Source organism: Echinops telfairi, unplaced genomic scaffold (genome assembly GCF_000313985.2).
Source record: "Echinops telfairi isolate 266 unplaced genomic scaffold, ASM31398v2 ScPeMD7_11;HRSCAF=52, whole genome shotgun sequence".
Taxonomy (NCBI): Eukaryota; Metazoa; Chordata; class Mammalia; order Afrosoricida; family Tenrecidae; genus Echinops; species Echinops telfairi.
The window spans coordinates 41,105,122-41,120,043 of NW_022103908.1; the positions used below are offsets into that span (position 1 = coordinate 41,105,122).

General features: G+C 51.5%; 2 protein-coding genes across 2 annotated transcripts in view; one reads left to right on the forward strand and one right to left on the reverse strand.

Annotated features, from left to right (window-relative positions):
• Positions 1–11,822, forward strand: part of FBLN7 (fibulin 7) — a 44,228-nt gene extending 32,406 nt beyond the window's left edge. The window contains exons 4-8 of the mRNA XM_030884723.2: positions 3,854–3,979; positions 6,068–6,208; positions 7,121–7,258; positions 9,098–9,236; positions 10,713–11,822. Coding sequence (XP_030740583.1) covers positions 3,854–3,979; positions 6,068–6,208; positions 7,121–7,258; positions 9,098–9,236; positions 10,713–11,085 — 917 coding nt within the window. The 3' untranslated portion in view covers positions 11,086–11,822. The remainder of the gene's footprint in view (positions 1–3,853; positions 3,980–6,067; positions 6,209–7,120; positions 7,259–9,097; positions 9,237–10,712) is intronic.
• ZC3H8 (zinc finger CCCH-type containing 8) overlaps positions 1–14,922 on the reverse strand; it is a 65,690-nt gene that overhangs the window by 2,631 nt on the left and 48,137 nt on the right. The gene's annotated exons all lie outside the window — the stretch shown is intronic.

Below are 14,922 nucleotides of genomic sequence, written 5' to 3' on the forward strand. Positions count from 1 at the left end.
TGATCACCCCTCTTCCTGTGAGGCGGGCGCCTTGGCCAGCATCGCCCCCCAGCGATTCCTTCAGAAGGGCTCAGGGAGCGACACTCAGGTCCGCACCGTCGAAGAGCCGGTCTGCAGCCCGTCCCGTGGGATGTCCATTCGATGGGTATCCGAGACCTGCCTCCCATGGTCTTTCCTCAGTACCTTAAATAGGTTGATTTTATGTCTGCTATTTTTCACTGCTGGGGTTGTTTCCATCATAAATATCTTTGGTTGCCTGTATGCCCAAAGGACTTTTGTTTTTTTAAACCCAGTAGCACTAGGGCATACTGCCTCTCTGGGTCTGTTTTCTCGGCGTGTGGAGCACCGTGCCAGTAGGAAGTTTCTGGCTCCTTGAAACCACAGGCCAACGCTCCTTTCCAGGACAAAGCCTTGAAGAGGAGACCAATGGCAGGGAAATCAAGCTGGGCAGCACACAGAAATGGGCGTCATTGAAAGAGAGGGTCCAGGGAAAAGTGCAAGGGGAGCCAACGAGGCAGAGCTCAGAGGCTGTGAAGCCCTGTTTTTGACCCCATTGGAAATGCGAGAGAAGGGGAAGAGTTAGAGTCTCGCCGTTAGAAAAGCTCTTTTGGCCCACCTCTCCTTCCCAAGTGTACAGGGAAACTTATACTTCGCTTAGAATAGCAGAAAAGGATCATTGTCAAGTCCAGTACAAGCTCCTTAAGCAAAAAAAAGAGAAGACGGGCCCTGCAGACCGTGAAGAAGTGCCGGAACCACAGGCTGATAACACGGGAACCCTCCCTGACCTGGAACGAGGGACCTCAGAGAGTTCGTGGGAAAACGAAACGAAAAGCCAACAGAATGTTTCCACAACCTTAGCGAAGCCCACGCGTATTTCAAAACCAGGCGAAAGGAGAAAGGAGATTAAAAACCCAGAATGAACCGCATAAGTGAAAATTTGAAAAACCCAGAAATGAGATGATTTGAAGAAACGGAAAGCTTGACGTGTGAGATGACAGCACACAGGAAAAAATTAGAAATAAAGAAAAACATAAAACAGATCCTGCCTGTAAACAGTGGCCTGGGTTTCCAGGAGGCAGGCAAGTGCTCAGTAAATGGTAGATAATTACCCACCATGCTTTGAGCCAGCCTCTCCCAAGCCTCTGCCAGTGCCTGCTGAGGTTGCTGTGCTCTGAATTTAACACCTGGCTGGTCCAGGTGTGAATGGGATAACCCCAGGACTCATGGAGAACCAGGACTTTGGGGCAGGAAGTGCGGAGGGAGAAACATGTCGAAATCGTTTGCTTACATCTGACGGGAAAATCCAGAGCTGAAACAGTGCTAGAGAAAATGGCAGGTGAGAGGACACACCTTAGTCTCCCTGCTGCTGTTACAGAAACACTACAAGTCGGTGGCTTTGAAGAAGGGAAATTTATGTCCTTACAGTTCCGGACACTAAAGGGCTGAGTCGGGACCTTGACCGTGCCCATTTTAATCCTTGTAGGTTAGTCTCTAGACAATCTTTGTTCCCTGGGCTTATCAAGGATCCTCACATGGATCTGTCACCCCCACCCCGAATGTGTACTGTGTCTGCACTGCTTTTCTATAACTGAGAAATGATTAGATGTAAAACCCACTCTCCTCAGGCAGGCATGGCCTCATGAACATAGCACAGAAATCCTTATTTCCGAACAAGATCACATCTACCAGGAGAGCTAGAATTTCCATGCGTATTTGGGGGCCACACAATTCAAGCCCAAACAGAGGGTATCAAAGCCAGAGTCCCTCCTGGTTGCTTCCCCAGATGAGAAGTGAAGTCTCTGGAGAACCTGTGTAGAAATGAGCATCTCTGGCAATAGGATAGAGAGAGGGAGCGAGAATGCAGGTTCCCAGGGCACTCCTCCACCCCTACCGATCACCAGCCAGGTCAGGTGCGAGCAAGACTCAGTGGCTTTCCCTTGAGGCCCAGCAGGGGACAGGTGATGGTGCTGGGCCCACTGGGCCACACTGAACGATGCCGGTGTTCACTCTTTGGCTCTCTGCCCAACAACTTCACGCCCTACTGGTCTGTCCACTTTCAGACTCTACTGGTTAGAAATGTGGGCCTGGAAATGAGAATTCCGAGCTCTGGCTTTTGAGTACAGTGTTGTTCCTGAAAATGAGTCATATGAGCACATGCTGTACTGGGAGAGGGAAAGGGGGGTGAGGGTTCATGAAACTGACATGGGACCTTCCCAAGGCCGCCCCTCAACTCACTGCCAGCCAGTCAATTCTGACTCATAGGGACCCTACAGGACAGGGTAGCTCTGCCTCGGTGGCTTCTGAGACTGTATAGAAAGCCTCATCTTTCACAGAGTGGCTGGTGGTTTCGAACAGCTGATTTTGTGGTCAGCAGCCTAACTTGTAACCACTACACTACCAGGGCTCTATTGGAACCGCCTGACTGTCTACAGAACATTCCAGTCCTGAGGAGTATTAGGGAAGTTGAAGTCCCTGCCAACCCACTCCAAACAAACTGTCATTCTCCTTTGGAACAAAGCACCTTTTTCTTGTTGAGAGATAGCATGGAAGGGTGTGTTCTTATGCCAACAAGGACGTATTTTCAGTTTCTTTCCCCACATGCTGTGAACGGACAAACCTCACGTCTCTGGTAGGAATGGCCTGATAACATTGTGCTGAGAGACTTCTTTACAGCAAAGGGAGGGCTTCAGAGTTCTCAAAAAGTAACACCTCCACCCCGCGCCCTCGTTGGAAAATATGTAAATGTTCACTGCGGAAGACTATTTTTTAAAGTGTAAACAAACGGGAGAATCATCTGTGAATCTACCGCTCAGAGAGAAGCCTGGCACACGTATGAACTACGCCTCTCTGCCTGTCTAGCTTGTCTGTCTAGGACTTGGTTACAAGCAAGGAACATTTCCCATTTCCAGCAGTAACGATCAAGAGCGACTACTACCTGGTTGTCCTCAAAATGTCAAGGACAAATTGGCTCCTGGGTGGGAGAGAGTTTTAATTTTTACCAGCTCTGGGCAATTCAATGGGCCTTACATATCCAATGGGCTGCAATCCAAAAGGTCCAAAGTTTGAAACTACCAGCCACCCTGAAGGAAAAAGAGAGGGCTTTCTACTCCCATAAACAGGTACAGCCTCGGAAACTCACAGGGATGGTTCTACCCTGTCCTATAGGATCGCTATGAGTCAGCATGGCAGTGGATTGGGTTTTTGGAGGCGGGGAGGTGTTCACCTCCTCCTTATAACTGCCCTGAATTGTGTTCCTGTTGAAAAGGTGCTCTCCCCCGGCGCTGGCTGGCGGAGGCAGAGTTGACAGGGAGGAGGGCCTGCCTCCAAGGCAAAGAGAGTGGATGCGCTCAGGTAGTTGCCTCTGTTTACCTAAAAGCACCCTTGCAGCAGAAAATGATCCCTCTGGGTGGGACATGGCTGGGTGATAAGCAAGCTCCTGCCCTCAGAGCGCTCACTCACTACCATTGAGTCGATTCTGACTCGTAGCGCCCCTATAGGCTAGAGGAGACCAGCCCCTGTGGTTTCTGAGGTTGTACACCTTTACAGGAGTAGAAAGCCTCATCTTTCTTCCAAGGGGCAGCCCCAGAGGTCTGCGTGGGCTCAGTGGTGCCAGGATACTTGGCTTGCGGAGAGCAGGCCAGGCTGCATTTCAGCCCCATTGGCTGCTCACACACACTGGGCTTGCGGACTGGCAGGCTTAGCCAGCCATGCACTTGCTGGTAGAGAAGGCAGAATGGGCAGCTCGGGCTGTGGAAGGCACAGTGTAAAGAAAGCGAATCCAACAGTGTTCTGTTGTGTTTATAGAGCAGCAAGAACTCACCTACTGGCCTTTGAAAAGTGTTTCTTGTCCTAGACATCAGCGAGTGCTCCAGCCAGCCTTGTCAACATGGTGGGACGTGTGTCGAAGGAGGCAGCCAGTACAAGTGCATCTGTCCACCGGGAAGGACCGGGAGCCACTGTCAGCATCAGACCCAGACTGGTATGGAGCTGCTGCTGGGGGGGGGGGGGGGGGTGGAGAGGATGGTACGCTGCAGCGAGAGAGGGGCCTTAGTCCCGAATCACCAAAGGAAGCTGAAGCCCTCCTTCCAAACCCTGGCACCCTGTGGTGGTGGTTTGGAGGGGACCTTCGCTCTCTAGGCCTGCCAGAGTTTTGATCCTTCTGGAAGCAAACGAGGTGGAAGGTCTGACTCACATTCTGAGACCTCCTCAGATTGGGAATGGGGCCTGAGAAGTGTCACTGTGCCCACCTTTTGCTTGGTCAGCATCTCCTCTGCCAGCAGAACAGCCTCTCCTTGCAAGTGTCTCCATCATTTAGTAGCCATTGACGCAGGCCAGAGCATTTCAAGAGCTGAACAGCAAGGCTATTTGGATTGCACATAGTTTTTGGTTTTTGTTTTTTTGTGTGTTTTTTTATTTCAACCACTTCATTGACATATAAGTCACGTATTATGCAGTTGCATAGTTTAAAAACATATGATTAAAAGTTGTACAATCATCACCACAACCAATTTTGGAACATTTTCTTCTTCCTTAGACTCATTAGTATTAGCTCCCTACAACCCCTGCCACTACCCCAGACACTATTCATTCAATTGCTGTCTCTATAGATTTACCTACCTATCTTGGATCTCAGATAGAGAAAAACATACAAAGTCAAAAGGGGGAAAAAAATGCAATGAAACAGAAAGACTTCAGTTGATCAGATAGAAAATAATGAAATCTAGGACAAATTAAAAATGGGTCCACAGGAGAGCGCACGATAAGGTGTTCAATTGTAACCTAACCACATTTGCATTAGTCATTTCCAATGCACTGTCTATTAGCAAGGTTATTCACATCCCCGTCGATGGTCACAGGGGATTCACCAGAGGCTTAATCCAAGTGGAATACCTGCAGATTGGTTTAGGGCTGTCACGTCAGCTGATAAGGTTTTCATCCACGTGTGAAGTTCTGAGTCCCAACAGAAGGCTAGCCAGAAGGTCTAAGAAGCTACACAGTAACTGGTTTTATACAGGCTGAGATAGGGAACCTATATGCCCATACTATAATGTAATACAATATTTTTTATTTTAAAAAAGTTCCATGCAAATGATGCCCTGTTCCTTTGTCAAACAAACAAACCAAAACACCCTCTCCTGTTTGGTGGTCTTTCGCTCCCCGTGCAATCTCTGTTGGGTGCGGAGGTGCCGGTGATTATGAAGTGGACAGAGAACAGACTCTATTTTTTTTTTTTTTAACATTTTATTAGGGGCTTATACAACTGAGAGAACAGACTCTTGAGCAGTACTTGTTGATTTGATGTGGTCTAAGTAACTTACAAACATGGAGCACCTGGTGGTTTCAAACTGCTGACCTTGCAGACAGCAGCCCAACACATAACCACTGTGCCAAATAAGCAGGTGCACTTGACGTCAGCCTGTGCTTTGACCCTCCCAGCAAGGGCTCTGACACACCTGAGCTTCGCACCTTCGCTGGTGGACTCCAGTTATAGTCCCCTTTTCCCACTGGGAGGGATTTCTGAATTTCTCCCAGCCATGTGAGATTTTTAATACTTGGAAAACTTTTTTTAATGAACCTTTTTCCTTGATTATGAAAGTAACGCTCTCTCGATATAAAAAACAAAAGGGTTTGAGAATGATGAGGGCAACAAATGTACAAATGTGCTAGAAACAGTGGATGTATGTATGGATTGTGGTAAGAATTGTACGAGCCCCCAATAAATTGATTTTTTTAAAAAGGGAACACTTTCTCAAAGAAAGGGGTAAAACACACACACACACACACACACACACATTCTAGGGGTCGGCTTCAGAAGGTTCGTGGTAACATGAATTTTGGTTCAGAAACACGTCCCCGCGTTGGAGGCGCCGCGTATTCGGTGCTCTCCCCGTTGGCGCCCGCCCGCTGCTCGGTTCCTGGTCCAGCACTCGGCTTTCCGTTCGTTCCCCCTCCTGAGTCAGCCCTTCGAGGGGGCCGCGCCCCCAGCTTGGCTCTCCCCCCCACCCCCGGCCCGAGGTCGGGCGGCAGTGGCACCGGGACCGGCACTGAGGGTGTCTTCTCCCCGCAGCCGCCCCTGAGGGCCGCGTGGCCGGCGACCCCGCCTTCAGCCGCGCGCCGCGCTGTGCGCAGGTGGAGCGGGCGCAGCACTGCAGCTGCGAAGCCGGATTCCACCTGAGCGCCGCGGCCGCCGCCCACAGCGTCTGCCAGGGTAGGCGCAGCCCCGCCGCGGGCCGGGGGCGGGGCGGGGGCGGAGGTTCCCACCCCGCGAGCGCTCCGGGTCGGCGGACGCCAAGGGTGCGGCGGGCGTCCGGGGTGGGGGGCGCCCCGTCTCCGAAAGCCTCAGCCACCTTGCGTTTTCGGTAAGTTGATCCCCTCTGGTGGCGAAGCCCAGAGCGCAGACGTCGGGGGAGTCATGAGAAAGGCAGACTGCTATAGAGAAACAGCGTTACCTGGGTGCCCGAAAGTGACCCCACCAACCAGTTTGTTCTGTCTGAAGTCATCAGGACCCTTAACCCCCTGGGAGGACCTTAAATCACTGTGCTAGTGGACCAGGCCGGGTGTGTGTGTGGGAGGGGGCGGGCTGGCCTCACTCCCTGGTCCTCTCCCAGCTAAGCTTTACGGACCCAAGGGCCTTCCCCACACAACCCCGCAGTTACTCAGGTGGTGATGTCATTTGGTGCTCGCAAGTGGGCTGCGACTCAAAGCGCCCCTATGTCGGAATGAAACAGAACGCAACAGTGCCCAGCTGTGCCATGATCGCGTCTGGCAGCAGAAGAAACCAGATGGGGCTGTGGACACCGGGTGCGAGGCACATGTTGCCATGCTCAGCAACATCCCCCCAGTTGGTCTTCAGCCAAGGATAGCAGAGCCTGCCTGGGTCTATCAGTCCTGTGACAGCCCCCTCCTCCCCTTCATCCTGTGGGCACCTGGGCTTGGGAGAAAGGGGCACACACCAGCCTTTCCTGAAGCTGGAGAAAAGGCTCCGGAGCTGCACCTAGCGCAGCCCTTGAGGCAGAGCTGCTGTTAGCTCCTCACTGCCAGGTGTGGCTGTCCAGGCTGATAGGTGTGTCAGTGCCCGCTGCAGGGCTCCTGGAGTGACAGCTGGCTCTTCTGTCCCCAGATGTGGATGAGTGTGAGCTCTACAAGCAGGAGGGACGTCCGAAGCTCTGCATGCACGCCTGCATCAACACCCCGGGCTCCTACCACTGCGTCTGCCCCAGCGGGTACCATATCCTGGCTGACGGGCAGAGCTGTGAGGGTGAGTAAGCCTGCAGCATGGGCGGGCAGTAGGGACTGGGAGAACACCGACCGATCGCCCAGGTGGCCACTTGTTGCCTTGACCTGCCGGGACCTCCGAATGGGGGTAGATAGGTCAAGGTCTCAAATCTGTTTTCTCTAAAAAACAAACAAAAAACTCAAAAGGACTTCCCCAAGACCAAGCTACAAAGGCGTCTGCATAAATAGGAGATAGGTTGCCTAGCCATCCCCACGCAGTCTTCTTCAGACCATCCGTGAGTATGTTTCCTCCTCAGGCCCAGGCTGCCCCGTCAGCAATGCCTTCAGCTGGGCTGAGCAGCCTGTCACTCGCCCACATGGTGCCCTCTAGAGGACAGCATACAGCTCTGTGGGTGTGGTGCATCTTGCCTTGGCTGGTGGGCACCTGAAACTCTGTCCCTGCTCCCACCGGCACACTCATGTCTCTGGAAGGGACAGTATCTTCAGACATGTGTGCCTTGATGTGGTCTGGCTCCACAGGGCTAATCCTATTGCAGAGCTGGCTGAGGACAATTCCCAATAAGGGAAGGGAAGCAGCCAGGCACCGCGAGAGTGGGAAGCCATCAGTAGCCCTGGGTTTGAATGGGGAGGAGAAGGAGAGGGGCAGATGAGCCAGGGAGCAGGGCTTGCCTGAAACAGCTGTGACCATGGAGGATACAGCCACTCCCAGCACCACATCCAGGCAGGGATGGTGCAGGAAATCAACACTCCAGCCTCCCCAGACCTCCCATGGGCCAAACTCAACTGGAAACCAGAGCAGGGGAGTCTAGAGCACAGAACCTCCTAGGGAGCTGAGCCGAGCAGGGCTGGGAGAGGGATGGGGGGTGGGGATGGGGAGGAGGTAGGGGCTGTTGCCAGCAGAAATTACTGGCTGTTGGTAGACCAGAGAGGCTGAAGTTGCAGGACCCTCCCCGCAGTCACCATCATCACCAGCAGGCAAGTCCTGGGGACATGTGGCACTCTTAATGCATCAGCCCTGATTCACGTCGACTGTGCACAATGGGATGAAAGACGTTTGTCCCGAGTCCTTGTTACTCTGGAACCCGTGCCCTCTCACAGCACCACTCAAGTCTCCCCGGACAGGTGGGAGGTGGCTGTGCATCAGGGGCATTGCCTGGGAAGAGAACCCAGGTCTCCCGGTGGAATGGGTAAGTCTATCGTGAACCTCCATTGCCCCCAGACACGCTAATCTTTCACAAGAAGCCCTACCCTGAGCCTCACCCACTCAAATAGTATGGAGTGTTTGGGGAGCACTTCCACCAGGGTTTGGGTTGCCTTCACTGATGATGGTGAGTCTCTAGGAGTCCTAGCGGACTTGCCTGCAGGGGGTTGGTTTGGGGTTTACTACCTCTTTTTGGTTTATTCACTTGTGGAAGCTTCCCATTACCTCTACTCCACCATTGGGCACACAGGTATTAGTACACACAGATACTCTGAATCTCCATCAGAAGAAACAACTTCCTGAAGGTGCAGCAGACTCTCCTATTGGTCACCCCAAACCAGGCCCTGCAACTTGAGGCTGCAGTGGGCTTCTGGGAAGATGGTGTGAGGATGTCTGTGTGAGGCAGGAAGGCTTCCCGGAGGAAGACTGGAATTCTGAAGAGTGGGATAATGACTGCAGAGGGGACTCCCATGGGTAGCACCTGTTCGATCCTCTCTAGCACGTGTCATCTCTCATACCCCAAGGCCGGAGGAGCAGGTGCCGGGAGGGGCGTTCCCCTGTGCAGGCTAGGCCAGTGCTTGTAGGGGGACGTTGGTGTGTTTCTGCCATGGAGGGAAACTCAGGAGGAATGTCACTCTTGTTGGGTGTTCTGTATTTCAGATGTCGATGAGTGTGTGACTTCACAGCACATGTGTCCCCAGGGGACTATATGCATCAACACTGGGGGAAGCTTCCAATGTGTCAACCCAGAGTGTCCTGAGGGCAACAGCAATGGCAGCTATGTGAAGACATCCCCATTGTGAGTATATCTGGGCATCCCTGAACCAAGCCTCCCTAGGAGCTGGACCCATGCTTCCAGCAGCTTCCTGGGAAAGGAGGGATTATTTTCCAAGACCGATGAGAAGCAGGGAGCTAGCTGGGTGTCTGGCTTCTCTGAATTTCCATTCTCTCTCTGTGGTTGCATTTAATGCATTGCTGCTCTGGTGAAATAAGAGCCACGGATGCATTAAGTGTCCTCCCCTGCTGACATCGAGGATGATGGGATTGAAACCATTCCTGGGTGGCGCTTTGAGAGAGTCACTGAAGTGACATTACCTAGATCAGTCCAATAGCCCGGGAAGCGGGTATAGATTACACCGACTCAGGTGAGAATAATCTTCTGAGTTTACCTAGCTAGTGGCTATGAGGCTCCATCCAGGTGGGTGGAATATTCCATATACTTTACATGCATTCTGTCACTCGGCTTCTCCAGTGAAACTAGAAGGCTCAGCTGGTCACAGAGTCAGTGCTTACACTGTAAATAGAGTTTGGAATTTTGTTTTGTTTTTTAAAGAGATGTGACTCGCTAGGGAATCACTGCAGTTACCACAGAGCACATCCAGGTTCTGGAAGAGAACGAGAGCCTCAGAATTCAGAGAACTGACTTCACGAGCTTAGCCATTTTGAATTGCGTTTGGGAATTCTAGTAGTTCCGAAGCAGCCTGATGACCCCTACTACCTGCAACAAGCCGGAGAGACGCCACCAAAAAGCCCTCTCAGCAGTCACACAGTAGAGGCAAGGGACCTTCAGGACACAGCCCCGGGCTCCATCCCCGATGGACAGTCAGATGTGGCAGCAGACAAATAAAGCATTTTCACATGACCTTCATTCCAAATGGCTAAGGAAGGCAGAATTTCCTGCTGTAGGAGTACACTTTTTTTTTCCTTTTTTTTCCCGGAAGCTCACCGATGCAGAACAACCACGTAGCAGGCTGCCGCCAGAGAACTGCTGGGCGTCCTCCCGCACTGAGTGCCCAGTTCCCGTAGATGAGACCTCTGGCCTGAGTGCCAGCCTGGCCAGTGCTCGCCAACCTTTCTGGGCGTGGCTTTTCTGTAAAGATTATAACACTAGCGTTATATACGAGGGGCCTTCAAAGAGTTCGTGGGAAAATGGAATTGAAAGAGAATAGATTCTTTCCAGCTTTTTGAAGTCCCCTTGTCCACAGTCACACATGCATACCTAGAATTTCAGCTCGGTCTCAAAGTGCCTGGAAATACTGGGGCCATGTGGGCAAGAGCAGCCCCCAGGAACGCGACACCCCTTCCCCGCCCATGCCCGATGCCACCCACCCTCACACGCTGCCAGCTCTGAAACTTGTGTGGTGGGGGGCTTCCACGGCTGGGAAGGTCACCTGGGTGGCCCTGTGAGAACAGGTGGGGAGACAAGCCAGGGCAGCGCAGGCCCTGCTGAGCTTTCTCCAAGGCCCACTCCCTCCATTTTGCCTCTTTGCTCCAGCCAATGTGAGAGAAACCCCTGCCCTATGGACAGCAGACCCTGCCGCCATTTGCCCAAGACCATCTCCTTCCACTACCTGTCCCTGCCCTCCAACCTGAAGACGCCCATCACGCTCTTCCGCATGGCCACGGCCTCACCACCCGGCTGGCCCGGGCCCAGCAGCCTGCGGTTTGGAATCGTGGGTGGCAACAGCCACGGCCACTTTGTGATGCAGCGCTCAGACCGACAGACGGGGGAGCTGATCCTCGTGCAAACCCTGGAGGGGCCTCAGACGCTGGAGGTGGATGTTGACATGTCAGAATACCAGGACCGCACCTTTCAGGCTAACCATGTCTCCAAGGTCACCATCTTTGTGTCCCCCTATAACTTCTAGGGTGTCCCTGGAGCACCGGGGGCAGGGCTAGAGCTCTATGCTTATTTCTCTTCCCCCAAAACTGCTGTGGGCACCGGCTGTGGCTGACATCTCTCCTCTCCTGGCCCTGCACCTGCCGAGGTGTCCCAGGACATTGTGTACCGCCACAGAAAGGCCACAGCTCCCCCAAACTGCTGTCACCATAGTTTCTTTCACTTTCTCAAAGCTTTTTCTCAGGGGATGGGCAGCTTTCCAAAATGCTGTGGGAATGGCCTTACGCGTTAGGGCTTGGGGCGTGTGTGGGAGAGGGCCCGCATGCCTCCTGCAAAGCACTGCTGCCCTCCAACATGGTCTGGAAATGGCTGTGGTTCTGCCAAGGGCACAGCATCCCCACCCCCACCCCCATGCAGGTGGTGGAGCCTGTGGAGTTCCTCCCGTGGCCCAGCCCATTCTTGACTGCGTGCTTTCTCTCTCTCCTCGGAGTCACGTGAGGGTCTGGAGCCCCCACCGAGTCTCCCAAACCAAGGAATCTACACTCACGTGAGTTCTGCCCAAAGCACTTCCCTTTGAAGAAATCCTATCTCAAGTCAGAGCCTGGTATTGTAACTGAAGAAATAGTCGATTCCACCTCCCTGCCCACCTGGCCTCCCCCTGCGCACCAGACCCTCCCCTGCCTCCTAGGAGGGGCTAGCTGGCTCTTCTGCTGCTGTAGCTGGACACCCTGAAATAAATGGCTGAATTTGGGGTAGTTCTCTCAATAGAAGTTGGACTTGGCCTTATGGGAGACTAGGAAGGACAAATTCTGTCCATAAAAGAGTTTAAAGAAATACTCAAATTGTCCTCAATTCCATGGTCTGCTACTTCTGATAGAAGAACCAAGGGTGGTAGTGGGGGGAGACCTACCTCCCAGGGACCGAGACGTGCGAACGCTGGCTGGGGCCAGGAGTCGGGTAGGGTGGAGGACAGCTCAAGAAAGAACTTGCTGGGCCCTGAGGAAGCTTCAGTATCTAAATGCATGCTCATCTGTTGGTTTGATTTCATCCCTCATGCTTTCTTTAGGATTGTTTTTGTGTTTCCCTGGCATGAGATGGGGCTAAAGGACATGTGTCGGCAGTTTGATAATCAAACTCTATGTCAAGGACATCGAGGTCGCCTATCTTTGTCCTATTTCATCAAAGAGTAAGACATGGTCAAGAGTTGTTTGAATTTTTTCTTCTCTTCCCATGGGCTCAGCGGTCTTCTCTCTAACAGAGCAAAACCCCAAAGCTAGTCCCCCTGCCATCAAGTACATTCTAATTCAGAAACCTTCCAAGACAGATTAGAGCTGTCCCCTTGGACTAAGACTGTAAGTGTGTACTCAAACAGACTGCTACATGTTCTCCAGCAGAGCAACTGGCAGGCTTGAACTGCTGACCCTGTGGTTAGCAGGTAAGCATTTAACTATGGTGCCACCAGAGCTCCTTAACAACCAGACAAGGGCCCGCAAGACTGCTTTGCTGGGTGGTTCTAGGAGTTTATTAGAGATTATCCACGACACGCCACCCAACCCCTTGTGTTGCCTGCCAGTGGGAGAATCCAAGGGGCTGGCCGTACTCCTGAGAGTGAGGTTCTTACTCACGGGTGGGCTGGGCGATGGTTTGGAGGGACACGCCTCTTAAATCCCGAGGGTGAAGAGTGGTTTGGTGTCTCTGCGGCCAGGGACCCGTCCACACTGATGTATGGTATTAAGTGCAATGATGCCAAAGTGGCCCAGTCTACAGCAACAAATTACATTGCCAACATTGCAAACATCAAACCTACTTTCCATGTATAAAACCACCCTCTGAGCCCCAGTCCCAGAACACTATCATACGAAGGTATGTCTGCATGGAGCTCACTCTTATTAAAGGACAGTGGCTGGGTAATATGCTCCCCGTCCCCTCACTACTTGCTGTCCCCTACCGAAACCAGCTCTTTGTCCTTTCTTAGCTCCAATCTGCGCTAGGGCAGAAAAGCTAGTCCACGTAATGTAGCTCATTGTTATCTGGGGTGGGGGGCGGGGGGGCAACGGGAAGAAATAAAACTTTCCATTATGCAAACATTCAGAGGTAGCTCCAAACATTCAGAGGTAGAGAGAATGTAACGATGAACCCCTGTTCCTGTCCCCAAGCCTTCAATAATCATTAACACCTGGCCAGTCGTATTTGTTCTCTTCCCACCCCACCAACTCCTGTTGATTTGGAAGCAGATCCTGGACATCATGTCGTTTCATCTGCAATAGTCTGGCATGTGTCTCCAGGAGAAAAGGACTCGAAGAACGCTGATAGAGACAGACTGACCATGGGGTGGTTTGTCTTGTAGAATTTCTCACAGGCTGAGTTATCCTAGTCCACTTCTGTGGTATCTTTTAATATGCTATGTGTATTAGTCTGGGTACACTAGAGAAACAAATCCATGGGCACTCATGTATATAAGAAAGAACTTTATATTAATGAACAATTGTATATTAAGAAACAGCCCAGTCCAGATCAAGTACATAAGTCCAAGATAAGCCCGTATGTCCGATACCAATCTATAAATTCCTCTTCAGACTCACGCAACACATGCAATGACATGGAATGCAGGAAGATCACAGGCCAGTGGGTGGAAAGTCTTGTGGATCCAGTGGTAGTGGAAGCATGTCCGCATTAACAGGGGTCTCTACATGGCTCCTCCAGCTCCATGAGTCTTGTCACCGGGGAGATAAAGCAGAGTATCTGTGTGTATCTGGCCTCCAGTGAGCTATCTATCTTTGAGGCACCTTCAAATGAGGTCATCTGATTGGCAGGCTAGATACTCCACCGCTTCGCAAGTTGACACCAGATCATGTAACTGCCACACTATGCGTTGGGCTCAAAGTCAGCAGTTAAAAACGACCAGCCGCTCCTCAGGAGAAAGATGAGGTTTTCTACTGTAAAGCCTTGCAGTCTTGGAGACCCATGGGGGCAGTTCTACCCTTTCTTATAGGGTTGCTATGAGTCAACATCGACTTGAGGGCAGTGATTTGGGGTTTTGTTTTTCTATTCCCTGCAAATTCAAAATTTCTATGAATTCCAGTTAGCATCGTGCTGTTAAGATTCCTTTGTTGGTGGTAATGGGTTCTAGTGGGAAGCAGATACTGTCTGTTTGTCTCTCTTTTGCCATGCCAGAGCCATTGAGGCCATGGACCGATCTGCACGGACCCATTTCTTCTTTAGAGATTGCAGGCTTCTATTAATAGACACCTTTTCATCAACTATCTGATTATCCTAAGGGTTTGTTTGTAAAGGAAAGGAAGGATAAGTTCTTGACTTTTTTCTTCTTTATTGATCAGCTTTCAAAGTGAGATTATTCCCTGGCATGCTTCAAAGATGTCCAGTAACAATTATATTTGTGTGGACTCACAGTTTAAACACATTTGATGTTTTTCAATCTATGGCAGTTAATGCTCTTAGTATGGCTTAAACCGACCTTATCTCTGGCCCTTGAGAGCCACTTCAAATGGCTGATTCCCTTTGATGTGGGCCTCATAGTTTCAGAGAGTTTCCTATTTACTTAATAAGGCAGATCAAGCTCATCTTATTCATGATGCCAGAGTCTCAACCTTGAATCCAGCCAGGAACCCTAAGAATCCTTGCTTCCTTCTAGTGGGAAATGCTAGCTAGAGACCTAATCTGGGTGCTAAGGAGCCCTGGGGCACAGTGGTTACATATGGGGCTGCAATAAGAAGTTGGAAACCACCAGTCACCCCCTGGAGAAAGGGTTTTCTACTCACATGAAAGTTACAGTCTCAGAAACGCACAGGGGCCGTTCTACCCTGTCCTGTAGGGTCAGTGAGAGTCAGCATCGACTCCGTGGCCA